The 16,173-nt window shown below is 43.2% G+C and overlaps 1 protein-coding gene across 2 annotated transcripts in view; it reads right to left on the bottom strand.

Moving 5' to 3' along the window:
• The window catches only part of LOC122924256 (rho guanine nucleotide exchange factor 40-like), a 145,016-nt gene extending 131,290 nt beyond the window's left edge, over positions 1-13,726 (bottom strand). For both annotated transcript variants that reach the window (XM_044275187.1, XM_044275197.1), the window contains exon 1: positions 13,342-13,726. In XM_044275187.1, coding sequence (XP_044131122.1) covers positions 13,342-13,344 — 3 coding nt within the window. In that variant the 5' untranslated portion in view covers positions 13,345-13,726. The remainder of the gene's footprint in view (positions 1-13,341) is intronic.
• Between the last annotated feature and the right edge of the window lie 2,447 nt (positions 13,727-16,173).

The raw sequence follows: 16,173 nt of genomic DNA, 5'->3' as shown, positions 1-16,173 counted from the left end.
TGCTGATAAAGTGCCCTCCAGGATGCCAGCCTCAGAACTGCAAAGAAGCCATCAAATGTATAAACCTGCTAGAATCTTCTAGTCATTTGTTTTTGGAAATGATTAGCAAAGCCATGAGTAGAAAGCCTGTAGGCATACACAAATTCCTCACCGGTTCCTATTATGTACCCGTATGTTGCCATATAGTGCTCTGGTGGCAAGAATATGGATGGACACGGATAGAACTTATCACAATATTTCTGCCTCCAAAAAAGCCATGTGTGAACCTAGGCCTATTGTAAGCTGCACACACAGAGTTGTGTAACAATGAGGTCTTGTGATGGAGTTTAGTTTATACAGAAACCTCAGTATTTGGTGTAACTGGATCTTGCATGTGCGGGAGGACTTGTGTGTGAGGCCATGGCAACAGGATTTTGTATATTTAGACAGGATCATACTCAGCCTGCTGTTACACTGGTGTCTCAATCTCTCCCTGCCGACCCAGCTGTTTCCTGTCATATCTCCGCCAAAAAATATCTCGCTTTTGTCCAAGTTTCAGCAAACTACTGAACGGAACTGAAGTGAACTTAAAAAACAAAAATGCTGCGAGCCAAAACTGAGAAGAGACAGATTCATATCTCTCACTCATCTTTGCTTTCAGCACTGTGAGTGAAAGTCCCCACTAGACATTACATATCCGTCAATGAGCAGAAAGGACATGTTAGGACTGTATTCTCTAGTGTTCTTCTATTGACCACACTACGTAAAAGGCGGCAAATACTCCTGCAGAACCTACCACTCTTCTGTTAGGGCTTGTTCACATCTCCAGTAACCTGATCAGATCTGGCAGGGAACAGCCGGATTCTACTATTCACCGCTGGATGCCAATTGACTATATTGGGATCCAGTGGCATAAATGGCGGGTGTCCGACAAATAGAGCAGCATGCAGCCGTTATTGTCTGGCCGACAGCTCACATTTATGCAGGAAAATGCTACCGGAAGAGAATGCCGGATTTAGAAACACAACAGTGAGCCTACCCTTACAATCACAGCCATGTTTTCCTCTTGGGAACGGCCACACAGGGTAAAATTTCTACTGCAGATTTTTCACAGATTTGACCCTAGGCATGGTTAGGGTAAATGCACACGTTCAGGTCAATCTATGATGCTGATTTTTTTTTCGTGTGCGTGGATGAGATTTCTTAAAATCTCCACATTGCTGTTACTGCAAATCCTCAGAAGAAAATCTGTAACATTTATGTCTCATGTGAACGTACCCTAACACGCAGCCTCGGACTGGCCCACAGGGGAATCCCCCGGTGGGCCCCTAGTCTCCTACCCCCTGCACAAGTGGACTTACTGCACTACAGACATATATTCAGTGTACAGCACCTGAACCAGCCTGTGTTCATATAAAAACTTGTTAGATTATTTATTCGATTTGAATGCACCCCAGTCCGACACTGCTAACACGTATAAAAACGTCAATGCCAATTAAAGTCAGAGGAGGGAGAAACCCAATCCCACGGATAAAGCACGACACGGCTACAAAAAGACACACAGCCGGCTCTAGTAGACTGCATCTCCATCAGTGTGCTGCAGTGTGTGAACAGGGTTTTTATAAGTACAATATGACACTGGAAGGCGAGAACTGTTATATCGGTCTGGCTCTGACCACTCTGCTGTGCATCCCCATAGCCATGGAAGTGGTGACACTTCCATTCATTTATAGGACTCTATAGTACGGTGTCCAGCTATATCCAGGAGTCCCACTGAATGTGAATGAAGCAGCATGGTCATTCATAAAGGGGGACACAAAACTGTCTGTTCTCGTGATCGATGAGACCCTCAGCAGTCGAACCCCCCACTTATTTAATAATTCTCTCCTTTCTCTCCTATCCAATGAATAGGGAAAAATTTGTAACCTGAATACCACTTAAATAGGTCCATTTGCCCTCCTATTCTATGTCCCCAAATTCAGGAACATATCCAAAAAGACGAAACAGAAAAACGCCTGTCAACCTTTGTCTTGTTGACACTTCTGGGATCCCTTGCCAATAGGAGGAAGAATGGGTTTCCTAATGCTAGTAACATCTGGGCCTCAGCCAGGTTTCCTATAATGTAGACTCTTACAAAACCTGTAAGAACAATCGCTTATGTCAGTGAAGGCATTATTATACTGCTGCAGGGGCGCTCCAGTAATAACCACAGAGTAGAACAGAGGACTCCAATTCTGGATTCAGTCACCAGATACAGGTTCACATATGACAGAAGGATACTGAATATCACTGTAATACCAATGCTAAAGATAGGGACAAACCATGCTACAAGTACAATTCACATAAGGCAGGTAAGATTTAATTTATATTAATAAAAAAGCAAAAAATATGGAACGCATAAATCATCAAAACTGGGCCCATAGAAAAAACACACGGGGCAATGGCATGGGTGCTCCCTAGGTGGTATTGTAGGGCTGAGGCAGGGAGCGGGAAGCTCGCAATGAAGATGGCCACAGTCACACACATCAGATCAAAGTCAGGATCTGCCAACCAGCTATTGTGTATGACGGAAGGCCTCATTCACATTTCCATTTTTCACGGGTGAGTGCTATTCACATTTTCCACAGACAGCACACATACCCATTGATTTTAATGTGTTTGTTTACATATCAGTAGTTTTTCACGGACCATAAGTCAGTTGAAAACTCACAAGGACATGTGCTACATTGGTCTGTGATGCAGAATGAACATGCCCTCACATTCGATGGCGTCTGGCACGTTGGAGAGGCATTATGTTCATGGATGAGTCCCGGTTTTCACTGTTAAGGGCAGATGGCAGACAGCATGTGTGGCGTCGTGTGGGTGAGCGGTTTGCTGACGTCAATGTTGTAGATTGAGTTATGGTATGGGCAGGCGTATGGTATGGACAACGAACACAGGTGCATTTTATTGATGGCATTTAGAATGCACAGAGATACAGTGACGAGATCCTGAGGCCCAGTGTTGTGCCACTCATCCACGACCATCACCTCATGTTGCAGCATGATAATGCACGGCCCCATAGTTGCAAGGATCTGTACACAATTCCTGGAAGCTGAAAACATCCCAGTTCTTGCATGGCCAGCATACTCACCGGACATGTCACCCACTGAGCATGTTTGGGATGCTGTGAATCAGCGTATATGACAGCGCATTCCAGTTCCTGCCAATATTCTGCAATTTCGCACAGCTATTGAAGAGGAGAGGACCAACATTCCACAGGCCACAATCAACAACCTGATCAACTCTATGCGACGGAGATGTGTTGCACTGCGTGAGGCAAATGGTGGCCACACCAGATACTGACTGGTTTTCTGCCCCCCCACCCCCAGTAAGGCAAAACTGTGCACATTTCAGAGTGGCCTTTATTGTGGGCAGTCTAAGGCACACCTGTGCAATATTCATGCTTTCTAATCAGCACCTTGACATGCCACACCTGTGAGGTGGGATGGGTTATCTCTGCAAAGGAGAAGTGCTCACTAACACAGATTTAGACAGATTTGTGAGCAATATTTGAGAGTAATGGGTCTTTTGTGTATGTAGAAAATGTTTCAGATCTTTGAGTTCAGCTCATGCAAAATGCGAGCAAAACCGAAAGTGTTGCGCTTATATTTTTGTTCAGTGTATATTGCTAAATTCCTTTCATTAGTCATAATGACTCCTTTTGTCTAGGGAGCAATCATTAGGAGAAATAAAATGGCTGCCGTCCTATTAGTGCACACAAATCCTGTCCTAATCACACAGCAGGACAAGTTACTTCACAACACTGAGCTTAAGAGCTGCCTCATCCTCCTCTCTGCTTGTCAGGGATTATGATCCTGAATACAGGTAATAAGAGCTTTAGCTGAGTCTCTGTAGGAATGGAGTTCATGAGGAGACAGGAAGTACAGAGAGGATGGACAGGACAGACTGTGGTAATGGAGACTGCATACAAGTGCTGCTGCTCATCAGCCACATCCCCACCTCCTCTCTGTACTTCATGGCTCCTCATGAACTCAATACCTACAAAGATTCATCTGAAGATCTTATCTGTAGTATTCAGGATCATAATCCCTGACAAGTAGGAGGGTGAAGCAGCTCTTTAGCTCAGTGTTGTGAAGTATCCTGTCCTCCTGTGTGATTAGGACAGGTTTGGTGTGTACTAATACAGATGTAGAAGAGTTAACACACATGCTTTATAAGACGTATTATCTAAACTAAATGCGTTGAGCAAACACCTTCAATTGCTTTTCAATGGCTTTTGCTTCAAGATAACGCGATGAGTTAAGAGTTTGTGTGTTAACCCTGCTACATCTGTAAGAATGGTGGACATTTTATTTCTCCTAATGATTTCTCCCTAGACAAAAGGAGCCATTATAACTAATGAAAAGTATTTGGGAATATATTTATAATGAAGTATTTCAGTAAACAAACTACATTCTGCAACTGCAGGAAAACCGCCCTGTGGGGGAAATTTATCATCCCCTCTATGCCAAAAAAGTCGCAAAGTGTGGTGAACGCTGCAGTTGCACAAAATGTTGTGATTTGTGGGTGGTTTTAGGCACCGCTCATTAGTTTCAAAGTACAGTAGCTGGTGGTGTGGGGCTGCCATAGGTGGTTTCCTCACATCTAATATATAAAGCTGAGTGTGTGTGTGTGGGGAAATGTCCGCTAAAGGAATTCGAACCATCGCATTTACAGTCACGAAATTTGGCACACAAGTACATCAGGTGTCCGGGAAGGTTTTAGAACAGGTCTCAGCTCTCTAGGACGTACCATTCCTGAGATATTCCCAAAAAATGCATTAGCCAATAGAAGCTTGGTCACATGACCCTTATCAGCCAATAGAAGCTCGCAGGTCCTCCAGCCTCCACATACAGTTTTACTTCAGATTTCCATAACAACCCAGCCATTGATTTTCACTGCTGCAGGTCAGCTTTAAAGGAAATCTGTCACCAGGATAATCGCTATTGAAGTAAAGCCATGGCCTATTAGCACTTAGTACCTTATTTCAAGATGTGCCTTTGTTCCAGCAATAGATGTTTTTATCCTCTGAAAATCCAGTTTATCTGGTATGCAAATGAGCCAGTAAGAAGAAGCCAAGACACGCCCCCTGCCTCAATGTGTCCACCCTCAAAAGACTAACTTTAAACCCTGCCCCCATCTCCCACTAAGCCACGCCCCTGATTCAGTTAGGCTACGCCCCCTCCCACTCCTCAGCTGACAGGGATTGGAATAAATGAAGTTAAAAATCAACTTCTAGGTCACGCTAGGCCATGCCGCCGATTCAGTTAGGCCACGCCCCCCCACCACTTATTAGCTGACAGGGATTGAAAAAAGAAAGTAAAAAATCAACTTCGGTAAGCTGCACAGGTGGGAGGGACTAGGGAGGGTGACTTTCTCCCTGCAGCCCATACTCAGACAGTACAGTGCTGCTGTCTTAGACTGAGCTGTTCAAAAGGACATCCTTGTGTCCATCTAGGCCCTATTCCAGATGGAGGACAGGGAGTCTGAAAGTCGGACTGTGCGGTCTAAAACTGGACCTATGGCCACCCTAGGGGCAGACTGCTGTGGAGGTCACAGTTAAGGGGATGGTCCGCTATGGAGGTCAGTGTTAAGGGGCAGATTGCTGTAAAGGCCACTGTTAAGGGGGCGGGCCCCTGTGGAGGTCACTGGGGGTGGTATGCTATGAAAGTCACTGTTTAAGGTGAAGGCTGCTGTAAAGGTCAAAGTTAAGGGGGTGGGCTGCTGTGGAGGTCCAATTTTAAGGGACGGGGCACTGTGGGGGGGGGGGGGGGGTTCAGTCTTAAGGGGGCGGGGTGCTGTAGATGTCACTGTTATAGTGGTTAGTGTTGATATCTTTTAAACACACACAAACATTAAGTTAAATAGAGTAAAGAGGACCTTTCACTTGTAAAAACAATGTGAACTAGGTATGCTGACATGTAGAGCGGCACCCGGGGATCTCACTGCACTTACTATTATCCCCGTTCCGTTCTCCCGCTATGCCCTCCGGTACCTTTGCTCTGTAAGTTATAGTAGGCGGTGTCTGCCCTTGTCCTGTGGGCGTCTCCTTCTCCTAGGCTGCAGCGCTGGCCAATCGCAGCGCAGAGCTCACAGTCTGGGCGAAAAAAACCTCCCAGGCTGTGAGCTGTGCGCTGCGATTGGCCAGCTCTGCAGCCTAGGAGAAGGAGACGCCCACAGGACAAGGGCAGACACCGCCTACTATAACTTACAGAGCAAAGGTACCGGAGGGCATAACGGGAGAACAGAACGGCGCGCAGGGATAATAGTAAGTGCAGTGAGATCCCCGGGCGCCGCTCTACATGGCAGCATACCTAGTTCACATTGTTTTTACAAATGAAAGGTCCTCTTTAAATATACCCGAGCGAAGCTGGGTCCATCAGCTAGTTCATTATAATCAGAAAACTGGCATAGATTATAGCAGAAATCTACACCATTTCCCTTGCACAGATGCACCACAAACATTAAGGTGGATAAAGTAGCAGTAAAGTGTAAGAGATTTCACAAATCTCATGTACACTTTGCTTTTTCATTCCGCGTGGACTTGAAATCTGTAGCATTTCAATTCTTTGTGCAGAATTCACTTTGCAAGGGTGAGATCTGGGGCAAAACTGCATCAAATCTGCACCAAAAAACACAAATAACATGTGGTTTTTGGAGCAGATTCACACAGAAAGCCTGTGCATGTTTTCTGTTTGTAAACCTGCACCAGTGTACACGGTACCCGATGAGGCATGTGCCACTTGCATCACAACTGATCCAAGCGTGGGGATTAAGACTGGCATGAAAACCGCCCGTCTTGAGGAGGGTACCGCTACATGGCGACACTGGATGCACGGCAGCTGTTGCAGTAAGAATCACAGGGTCATAGCAGAGTGGAGGTGATCCCATAGAAATGAATGGGGTAACAGCGCAAGTCGCATGTGTGCCGAAACAGTGACACCTGGGGTCGCAGTTGTGGCACATGCGCGACTCGACCAGTGTCGCCATGTGCAGGAGTGGACTGGGAACCTAAAGGCTATGTGGACCTTTGCGGACATTTTTTTTTAATTATTATTGCATCATTTTAACTCTTTGAGATCTAACGGCTCAATATTTTTAGGACCAATTGAAAGAAAATATTTTTAGCCCAAAATGAGTAAAATGCAATCACAAAAAAATGGTCTCCAAAGGTATACATAGCCTTTAAATAGCCTAAAAAATAAAATAAAAATAAAAGTGTCCCCAAGTTGTAGGCGAGTGTCACGAGCGTGTAACGACCCATCGCTGACGCTGTTGTGCCTGGGGTCAAGAAGGTTGCAGAGGGTGGCTACACGCTCAGTTTCTCAAGAGATCGCTCCCTGACCTAGTGGTGAGAATAGATTCCAGTCCAGGTGTTCCTGCTTAGGTTTGCCATCCTTTTTGTCCCATTTAGGAATCTGTAGCTTTTCCTTTCAGCTGTTCTCTGTCAGCCACTCCCAGTTACTATATATTCTCCCATTCTGTTTCCCTTGTTGCCAGATATAGACCTTCTTTCCAGATCTTCTATGATGGCCTCTGGTGGAGTTGCTCCTATCTGCTGTCTCTCTTCGGGGGTTATACGTGGTGTTAGTGTTGTTTCTCATTTCCCTGTTGTATCCCTAGGTGTCAGTAGTGAGGACTAGTGCTCCCACCGTCCTACTCACTACCTAGTGCTTATTTCAGGCTAAGTCAGGGACGAGTCACGTGATCGGTGTACGGGTTAGCAGCCAGACTAGGGACGTCAGGGCAGCCAGGTGCCAGTGCCAGGTGAGCTAGGGGTCACCTCCCTCTCCCTAGTGGAAAGGTACGCCTCTTCCCTGCACATCTGTTACCTGCCATATCAGACGTGATAGCGAGTCTAAATTTCCATTATACACTATAAAAGTTTCTTATATACTATATATGAGACAGTTGTAGGTCAGTATCAGCATTATATACTATAGATAAGACAGTTGTGGGTCAGTATCAGCATTATATACTATAGATAAGACAGTTGTGGGTCAGTATCAGCATTATATACTATAGATGAGACAGTTGTAGGTCAGTATCAGCATTATATACTATAGATGAGACAGTTGTGGGTCAGTATCAGCATTATATACTATAGATGAGACAGTTGTGGGTCAGTATCAGCATTATATACTATAGATGAGACAGTTGTGGGTCAGTAGCAGTATTATCTACTCTATTATAAAAATGAGTTTTTGTCTGTCCATCCGTCCGTCTGTCTGTCTGTCTGGACATTCTTTATGCGTGACCAAACGACTGGACCGATTTTCACCAAATTTGGCACACAGGTACATCAGGTGCCCGGGAAGGTTTTAGACCGGGTCTCCGCTCTCTAGGAGGTACTGTTCCTGAGATATTCCCCCAAAATGACCCGCATTAGCCAATACAAGCCAGCAAGCCTTTCACTTAAATCCGAACTGCCATTTACACGGTCACATGTCCCTTATCAGCCAATAGAAGCTTGCAGTCCTACTCCAGGTTGCCATAACAACTAATCACAGGTTTTAGCAGTTCGCAGATCCTTAAATATGACAGCACAACTACACTACTACATGCATGGGGGGCAGGGGCCACTATTAAACGGACGGGCACTGTGGAGGTCACTGTTAAAGGGAAAGGGCACTGTAGAGGTTATTTTTAAAGGGGCGGGTACTGTAGAGGTCACTGTTATGGGGGAAACTGTTGATATCTTTCTTATGACACACGAAACATAAAATGAAATAGATGAAATATACCCGTGCGAGGCCGGGTCCTTCTGCTAGTATACTATAGATGAGACAGTTGTGGGTCACTATCAGTATTATATACTATAGATGAGAGTTGTCAGTATCAGTATTATATACTATGAGACAGTTGTGGGTCAGTATCAGTATTATATATACTATAGATGAGACAGTTGTGGGTCAGTATCAGTATTATATACTATAGATGAGAGTTGTGGGTCAGTATTAGTATTATATATACTATACAAGAGACAGTTGTGGGTCAGTATCAGTATTATACACTATAGAGGAGACAGTTGTAAGTCGGTATCACCATTATATACTATAGATGAGACAGTTGTGGGTCAGTATCAGTATTATACACTATAGAGGAGACAGTTGTAAGTCGGTATCACCATTATATACTATAGATGAGACAGTTGTAGGTCAGTATCAGCATTATATACTATAGATGAGACAGTTGTAGGTCAGTATCAGTATTATATACTATAGATGAAACAGTTGTGGGTCAGTATCAGTATTATATACTATAGATGAGACAGTTGTGGGTCAGTATCAGTATTATATACTATAGATGAGACAGTTGTGGGTCAGCATCAGCATTATATACTATAGATGAGACAGTTGTGGGTCAGTATCAGCATTATATACTATATAAGAGACAGTTGTGGGTCAGTATCAGCATTATATACTATAGATGAGACAGTTGTGGGTCAGTATCAGCATTATATACTATAGATGAGACAGTTGTGGGTCAGTATCAGTATTATATACTATAGATAAGACAGTTGTGGGTCAGTATCAGTATTATATACTATAGATGAGACAGTTGTGGGTCAGTATCAGCATTATATACTATATAAGAGACAGTTGTGGGTCAGTATCAGTATTATATACTATAGATGAGACAGTTGCAGGTCAGTATCAGCATTATATACTATAGATGAGACAGTTGTGGGTCAGTATCAGTATTATATATACTATATAACGGCTCATGCACACAACAGTATTTTGCGTTCAGTATACTGGACGTTTTTTTTAGTTCAGTATGCGGTACATATACTGAACCATTCATTTCAATGGTTCAGCAAAAAAAAAACTGAAGTGTCTCCGTGTGCATTCCGTTTCAGTATTTCCGTACCGTGAAAAGATAGAACATGTCCTATTCTTGTCCGCAAATCACAGTGCTTGGCTCCATTCAAGTCAATGGGTCCATAAAAAAAACGGAACACATACAGAAATGCATCCGTATGTCTTCCGTATCCATTCCGTTTTTGCTGAACCATCTATTGAAAATGTTATGCCTAGCCCAATTTTTTCTACGTAATTACTGTATATGGCATACGGAAAAACAGAACGGAGAAATGGAAATACAACGCAAACAAAAAACTGAACAACGGATCTGTAAAAAAAACGGACCGCAAAACACTGAAAAAAAAAAAAACATACAGTCGTCTGCATGAGCCTTTAGAGACAGTTGTGGGTCAGTATCAGTATTAGGCTACTTTCACACTAGCGTTCGGGCGGATCCGTTCTGAACGGATCCGCTCATAATAATGCAGACGGAGGCTCCGTTCAGAACGGATCCGTCTGCATTATATTAGCAAAAAAAAGCTAAGTGTGAAAATAGCCTGGGACGGATCCGTCCAGACTTTCAATGTAAAGTCAATGGGGACGGATCCGCTTGAAGATTGAGCCACATTGTGGCATCTTCAAACGGATCCGTCCCCATTGACTTACATTGAAAGTCTGGACGGATCCGCACGGATCCGCACGCCTCCGAACGGCCAGGCGGACACCCGAACGCTGCAAGCAGCGTTCAGCTGTCCGCCTGTCCGTGCGGAGGCGAGCGGAGCGGAGGCTGAACGCCGACAGACTGATGCAGTCTGAGCGGATCCGCCTCCATTCAGACTGCATCAGGGCTGGACGGCTGCGTTCGGGTCCGCTCGTGAGCTCCTTCAAACGGAGCTCACGAACGGAAACCCGAACGCTAGTGTGAAAGTAGCCTTATATATACTATATAAGAGACAGTTGTGGGTCAGTATTATATACTATAGATGAGACAGTTGTGGGTCAGTATTATATACTATAGATGAGACAGTTGTAGGTCAGTATCAGTATTATATACTATATAAGAGACAGTTGTAGGTCAGTATCACTATTATATACTATATAAGAGAGAGTTGTAGGTCAGTATCAGTATTATATACTATATAAGAGACAGTTGTAGGTCAGTATCACTATTATATACTATATAAGAGACAGTTGTAGGTCAGTATCAGTATTATATACTATATAAGAGACAGTTGTAGGTCAGTATCACTATTATATACTATATAAGAGAGAGTTGTGGGTCAGTATCAGCATTATATACTATATAAGAGACAGTTGTGGGTCAGTATCACCATTATATATACTATATAAAAGAGACAGTTGTGGGTCAGTATCAGAATTATATACTATATAAGAGACAGTTGTGGGTCACTATCAGCATTATATACTATAGATGAGACAGTTGTGGGTCAGTATCAGCATTATATATACTATATAACATACAGTTGTGGGTCAGTATCAGCATTATATATACTATATAACATACAGTTGTGGCTCAGTATCAGTATTATATATACTATATAAGAGACAGTTGTAGGTCAGTATCACTATTATATACTATATAAGAGACAGTTGTGGGTTAGTATCACCATTATATATACTATATAAAAGAGACAGTTGTGGATCAGTATTATATATACTATATAACAGACAGTTGTGGGTCAGTATCAGCATTATATACTATAGATGAGACAGTTGTGTGTCAGTATCAGCATTATATACTATAGATGAGACAGTTGCGGGTCAGTATCAGCATTATATATACTATATAAAAGAGACAGTTGTGGGTCAGTATTATATACTATATAAGAGACAGTTGTGGGTCATTATTATATACTATATAAGAGACAGTTTTGGCTCAGTATCAGTATTATATATACTATATAAGAGAGAGTTGTAGGTCAGTATCAGTATTATATACTATATAAGAGACAGTTGTAGGTCAGTATCACTATTATATACTATATAAGAGAGAGTTGTGGGTCAGTATCAGCATTATATACTATAAAAGAGAGAGTTGTGGGTCAGTATCACCATTATATATGCTATATAAAAGAGACAGTTGTGGGTCAGTATCAGAATTATATACTATATAAGAGACAGTTGTGGGTCACTATCAGCATTATATACTATAGATGAGACAGTTGTGGGTCAGTATCAGCATTATATACTATATAACATACAGTTGTGGCTCAGTATCAGTATTATATATACTATATAAGAGACAGTTGTAGGTCAGTATCACTATTATATACTATATAAGAGACAGTTGTGGGTTAGTATCACCATTATATATACTATATAAAAGAGACAGTTGTGGATCAGTATTATATATACTATATAACAGACAGTTGTGGGTCAGTATCAGCATTATATACTATAGATGAGACAGTTGTGTGTCAGTATCAGCATTATATACTATAGATGAGACAGTTGCGGGTCAGTATCAGCATTATATATACTATATAAAAGAGACAGTTGTGGGTCAGTATTATATACTATATAAGAGACAGTTGTGGGTCATTATTATATACTATATAAGAGACAGTTGTAGGTCAGTATCACTATTATATACTATAGATGAGACAGTTGTGGGTCAGTATTATAAATACTATATAAGAGACAGTTCTGGGTCAGTATCAGTATTATATACTATATAAGAGACAGTTGTGGGTCAGTATTATATATACTATAGATGAGACAGTTGTGGGTCAGTATCAGCATTATATACTACCGGTATATAAGAGACAGTTGTGGGTCAGTATTATATACTATAGATGAGACAGTTGTGGGTCAGTATCAGCATTATATACTACCGGTATATAAGAGACAGTTGTGGGTCAGTATCAGTATTATATACTATAGATGAGACAGTTGTGGGTCAGTATCAGTATTATATACTATAGATGAGACAGTTGTGGGTCAGTATCAGCATTATATACTATATAAGAGACAGTTGTGGGTCAGTATCAGCATTATATACTATATAAGAGACAGTTGTGGGTCAGTATTATATATATATATATACTATATAAGAGACAGTTGTGGGTCAGTATTACACTGGTGACTGTGTGTGTCCTTTCTCAGCCATAACACCAGCTGCAAATCATTAAATGTGTGAGCTCATTCCTTCCTGCAGAGAGAGACGGCAGGAGAAGAGACAGAGGAGTAATGTGAGGGAGATGGAGGATGAGAGGGCAGTCCTGAGGTAACATTCCGCTACCCGGGACAGATAGGTGCCAGCTGCGATAAGAGGGCCAATAGTTCTCTGCCAGAAGTGAGACAGATGGAGCAGACCTCAGTGTACTGCCCTCACCTCAGACGGAAAGTCAGGAGTCCCCATAGGAAGTATATGGGGAAATTGGAAACAGATTTGGGGACGAAGACGGAAACAAAGAAATAGGAAGAGACAGAAGCTGCAGGGCAGTCGGGGCGGGAGACAGTGCCAGTGGCGGAAAGGCTAGTGCCCCCTCACCATGTCTTGCTGCGGCTGTGCAGTCACATATCTATGCGGGAGCCTCTGTGCCGGTGTCCTGCAGTGCTCTCTCTTGGTGACAGTCTCAGGCAGCGGTCTCTCTGGAGTCTCCTCGTAGCATCTCCTCCTGCCGTCGTCTCTCTGCTCACACTGGGGGACCTGTTAGGGGGTGAGCCTGAGCACAGCGCCCCCCTCTCCTTGCCTCACCGCCCCTCTGCCTCTGTGATTTGTTCCCTTCTATAATACCTTTCCCTTAGTGCTCTCAAGTCTTTCCTACAGCTACATGCCAGCTTGTTCCCACATCTCATAGCTGTGCTGTCTCTATTCTCACATAGCTATGCTGTCTCTTTCCTCTCACACGTTGTAGCTGTGCTGTCTCTTTATTCTCACATAGCTATGCTGTCTCTTTCCTCTCACACATTGTAGCTGTGCTTTCTCTTTATTCTCACATAGCTATGCTGTCTCTTTCCTCTCACACATTGTAGCTGTGCTGTCTCTTTATTCTCACATAGTTATGCTGTCTCTTTCCTCACACATTGTAGCTGTGCTGTCTCTTTCACCTCATACATTACAGCAGTGTTGTGTTTTTATTCACACACACACACACACACACACACACACACACTATAGGTATGCTGTCTCTTTCTATTCACACATTGTAGCTGTGCTGTCGCTTTATTCTCATATAGTTATGCTGTCTCTTTCCTCTCACACATGGTAGCTGTGCTGTCTCTTTCACCTCATACATTATAGCAGTGTTGTGTATTCACACACACAGGTATGCTCTTTCTATTCCCATATTGTAGCTGTGGTGTCTCTTTATACTCAGTTATGCAGTCTCTTTCCTCTCACATTGTAGCTGTGCTATCTCTTTATTCTCACATAGTTATGCTGTCTCTTTTCTCTCACACATTGTAGCTGTGCAGTCTCTTTCACCTCATACATTATAGCAGTGTTGTGTATTCACACACATTATAGGTATGCTGTTTCATTTCCCATATTGTAGCTGTGCTGTCTCTCCTCACACATATCTGTTCTGTCTCTTCCCTCATACATTATATATACAGTATATCATCCTCCTTGCATTGTCTCTTTTCAGACTATAACTGCTGGCTTTCCCTTTGTACAATATAACAGTAAGGTCTCTAACTGTCTCTCCTCTCACTTGCTATAATTGTGCTGTACATTATAACTGTACTGTCTCTTTCCACTTAATAGCTAGGTTATCTCTCCTCTCCCACATGATGACTGCTGCTTCTCACACATTGTATCTCCTGTGTCTTTTTCCTCATAAATTATAACAAATTATACCTGTGCTGCCTCTTTTCACTGTCTCTTTCTCCTCACACACTAGCCTACATTTACTAATTTACCTATGCCACAAATCTGTCTAAAAATGTGGCACAAAATGGAGCCATCTAGAGCTTCTACACCTTGAAAAGAGGTGGAGCTTAGTGGAAAGTGGGCAGAGCTTCATGGGGCCATCATATGCGTAAAGTAAGCCAAGCAATAGTTGGTATGGAGTCAGAGAAAAGCGTCTACCCCGGTACCATATTTACCGTCCACCCTGAGGCACTGCGATAAATCTGGTGCAGGATCCGGACAGCCTGTCTAAGATTACACCAACTTTAGTAATTCTGGACCCTGTGTCCGTCTCCTCTGCACATCAGAATGTCTCTTTCCCTTCACACATATAATTGTGCTGTTCATCTAAACTCACACCATTAGTGCTCATGCATTCGACCGTGATCGGTCCCGGACACACGGTCCATGTGTTAGCTGCATCTCACAGGCCGACTGTGGTTCCCCTGACCCAAACTGCCTGTCATTTATCATACTCTATTTGTTTGCGGGGCTATTGCTGTGTACTCACATGATTATGTGAATACAATGCAATAGCTCCATGATCAGATACGAATTGACTGTGTCTAGGGGCGTAACTACCATAGCGGCAGACCATGTGACTGCTATGGGGCCCAGGGCAAGAGGGGGCCCAGTCTTAGTTGGGGTTATCTGCTACTGGAGGTGAAAACCTGTTTAGGACTCTAAGGCTGGGTTCACACCTGAGCGTTGCGCAAACGCGCGTTTTTATGCGCGATTTTGTCGCGCGTTTTATGTAATAGTAAACGCGCGTTTGGGTGATTGACAGCAGTGTTGTCCAAAGAGTCTATGGCCCAAACGCGCGTCAAACACGCCAAAAAAAGCTCCTGTACTTGTTTGAGCGGCGGGCGTTTTACAGCGCGATCGTACGCGCTGTAAAACGCTCAGGTGTGAACCCAGCCTAAGGCCTCTTTCACACGGGCGTTGCAGGAAAATGTGCCGGTGCGTTGCGGGAACATGCACGATTTTTCTGCGCAAGTGCAAAACATTGTAATGCGTTTTGCACTCGTGTGATAAAAATCGCCATGTTTGGTACCCAGACCCAAACTTCTTCACAGAAGTTCAGGCTTGGGATCGGTGTTCTGTAGATTGTATTATTTTCCCTTATAACTTGGTTATAAGGGAAAATAATAGCATTCTGAATACAGAATGCATAGTAAAATAGCGCTGGAGGGGTTAAAAAAATAAATAATTTAACTCACCTTAATCCACTTGATCGCGCAGCCGGCATCTCTTCTGTCTGTCTTCTGTGCTGTGTGCAGGAACAGGACCTGTGGTGACATCACTCCGGTCATCACATGGTCCATCACCATGGTAAAAGATCATGTGATGACCAGACTGACGTCACCACAGAAGACAGACAGAAGAGATGCCGGCTGCGTGATCAAGTGGATTAAGAGGAGTTAAAAAATATGTTTTTTTTTTTTTTTTTAACCCCCCAGCGCTATTTTA

The sequence above is a fragment of the Bufo gargarizans genome, chromosome 1 (assembly GCF_014858855.1).
Source record: "Bufo gargarizans isolate SCDJY-AF-19 chromosome 1, ASM1485885v1, whole genome shotgun sequence".
Classification (NCBI taxonomy): Eukaryota; Metazoa; Chordata; class Amphibia; order Anura; family Bufonidae; genus Bufo; species Bufo gargarizans.
Note: the sequence above shows the minus strand (reverse complement) of the source record. Positions and strands in the feature narration are given on the sequence as shown.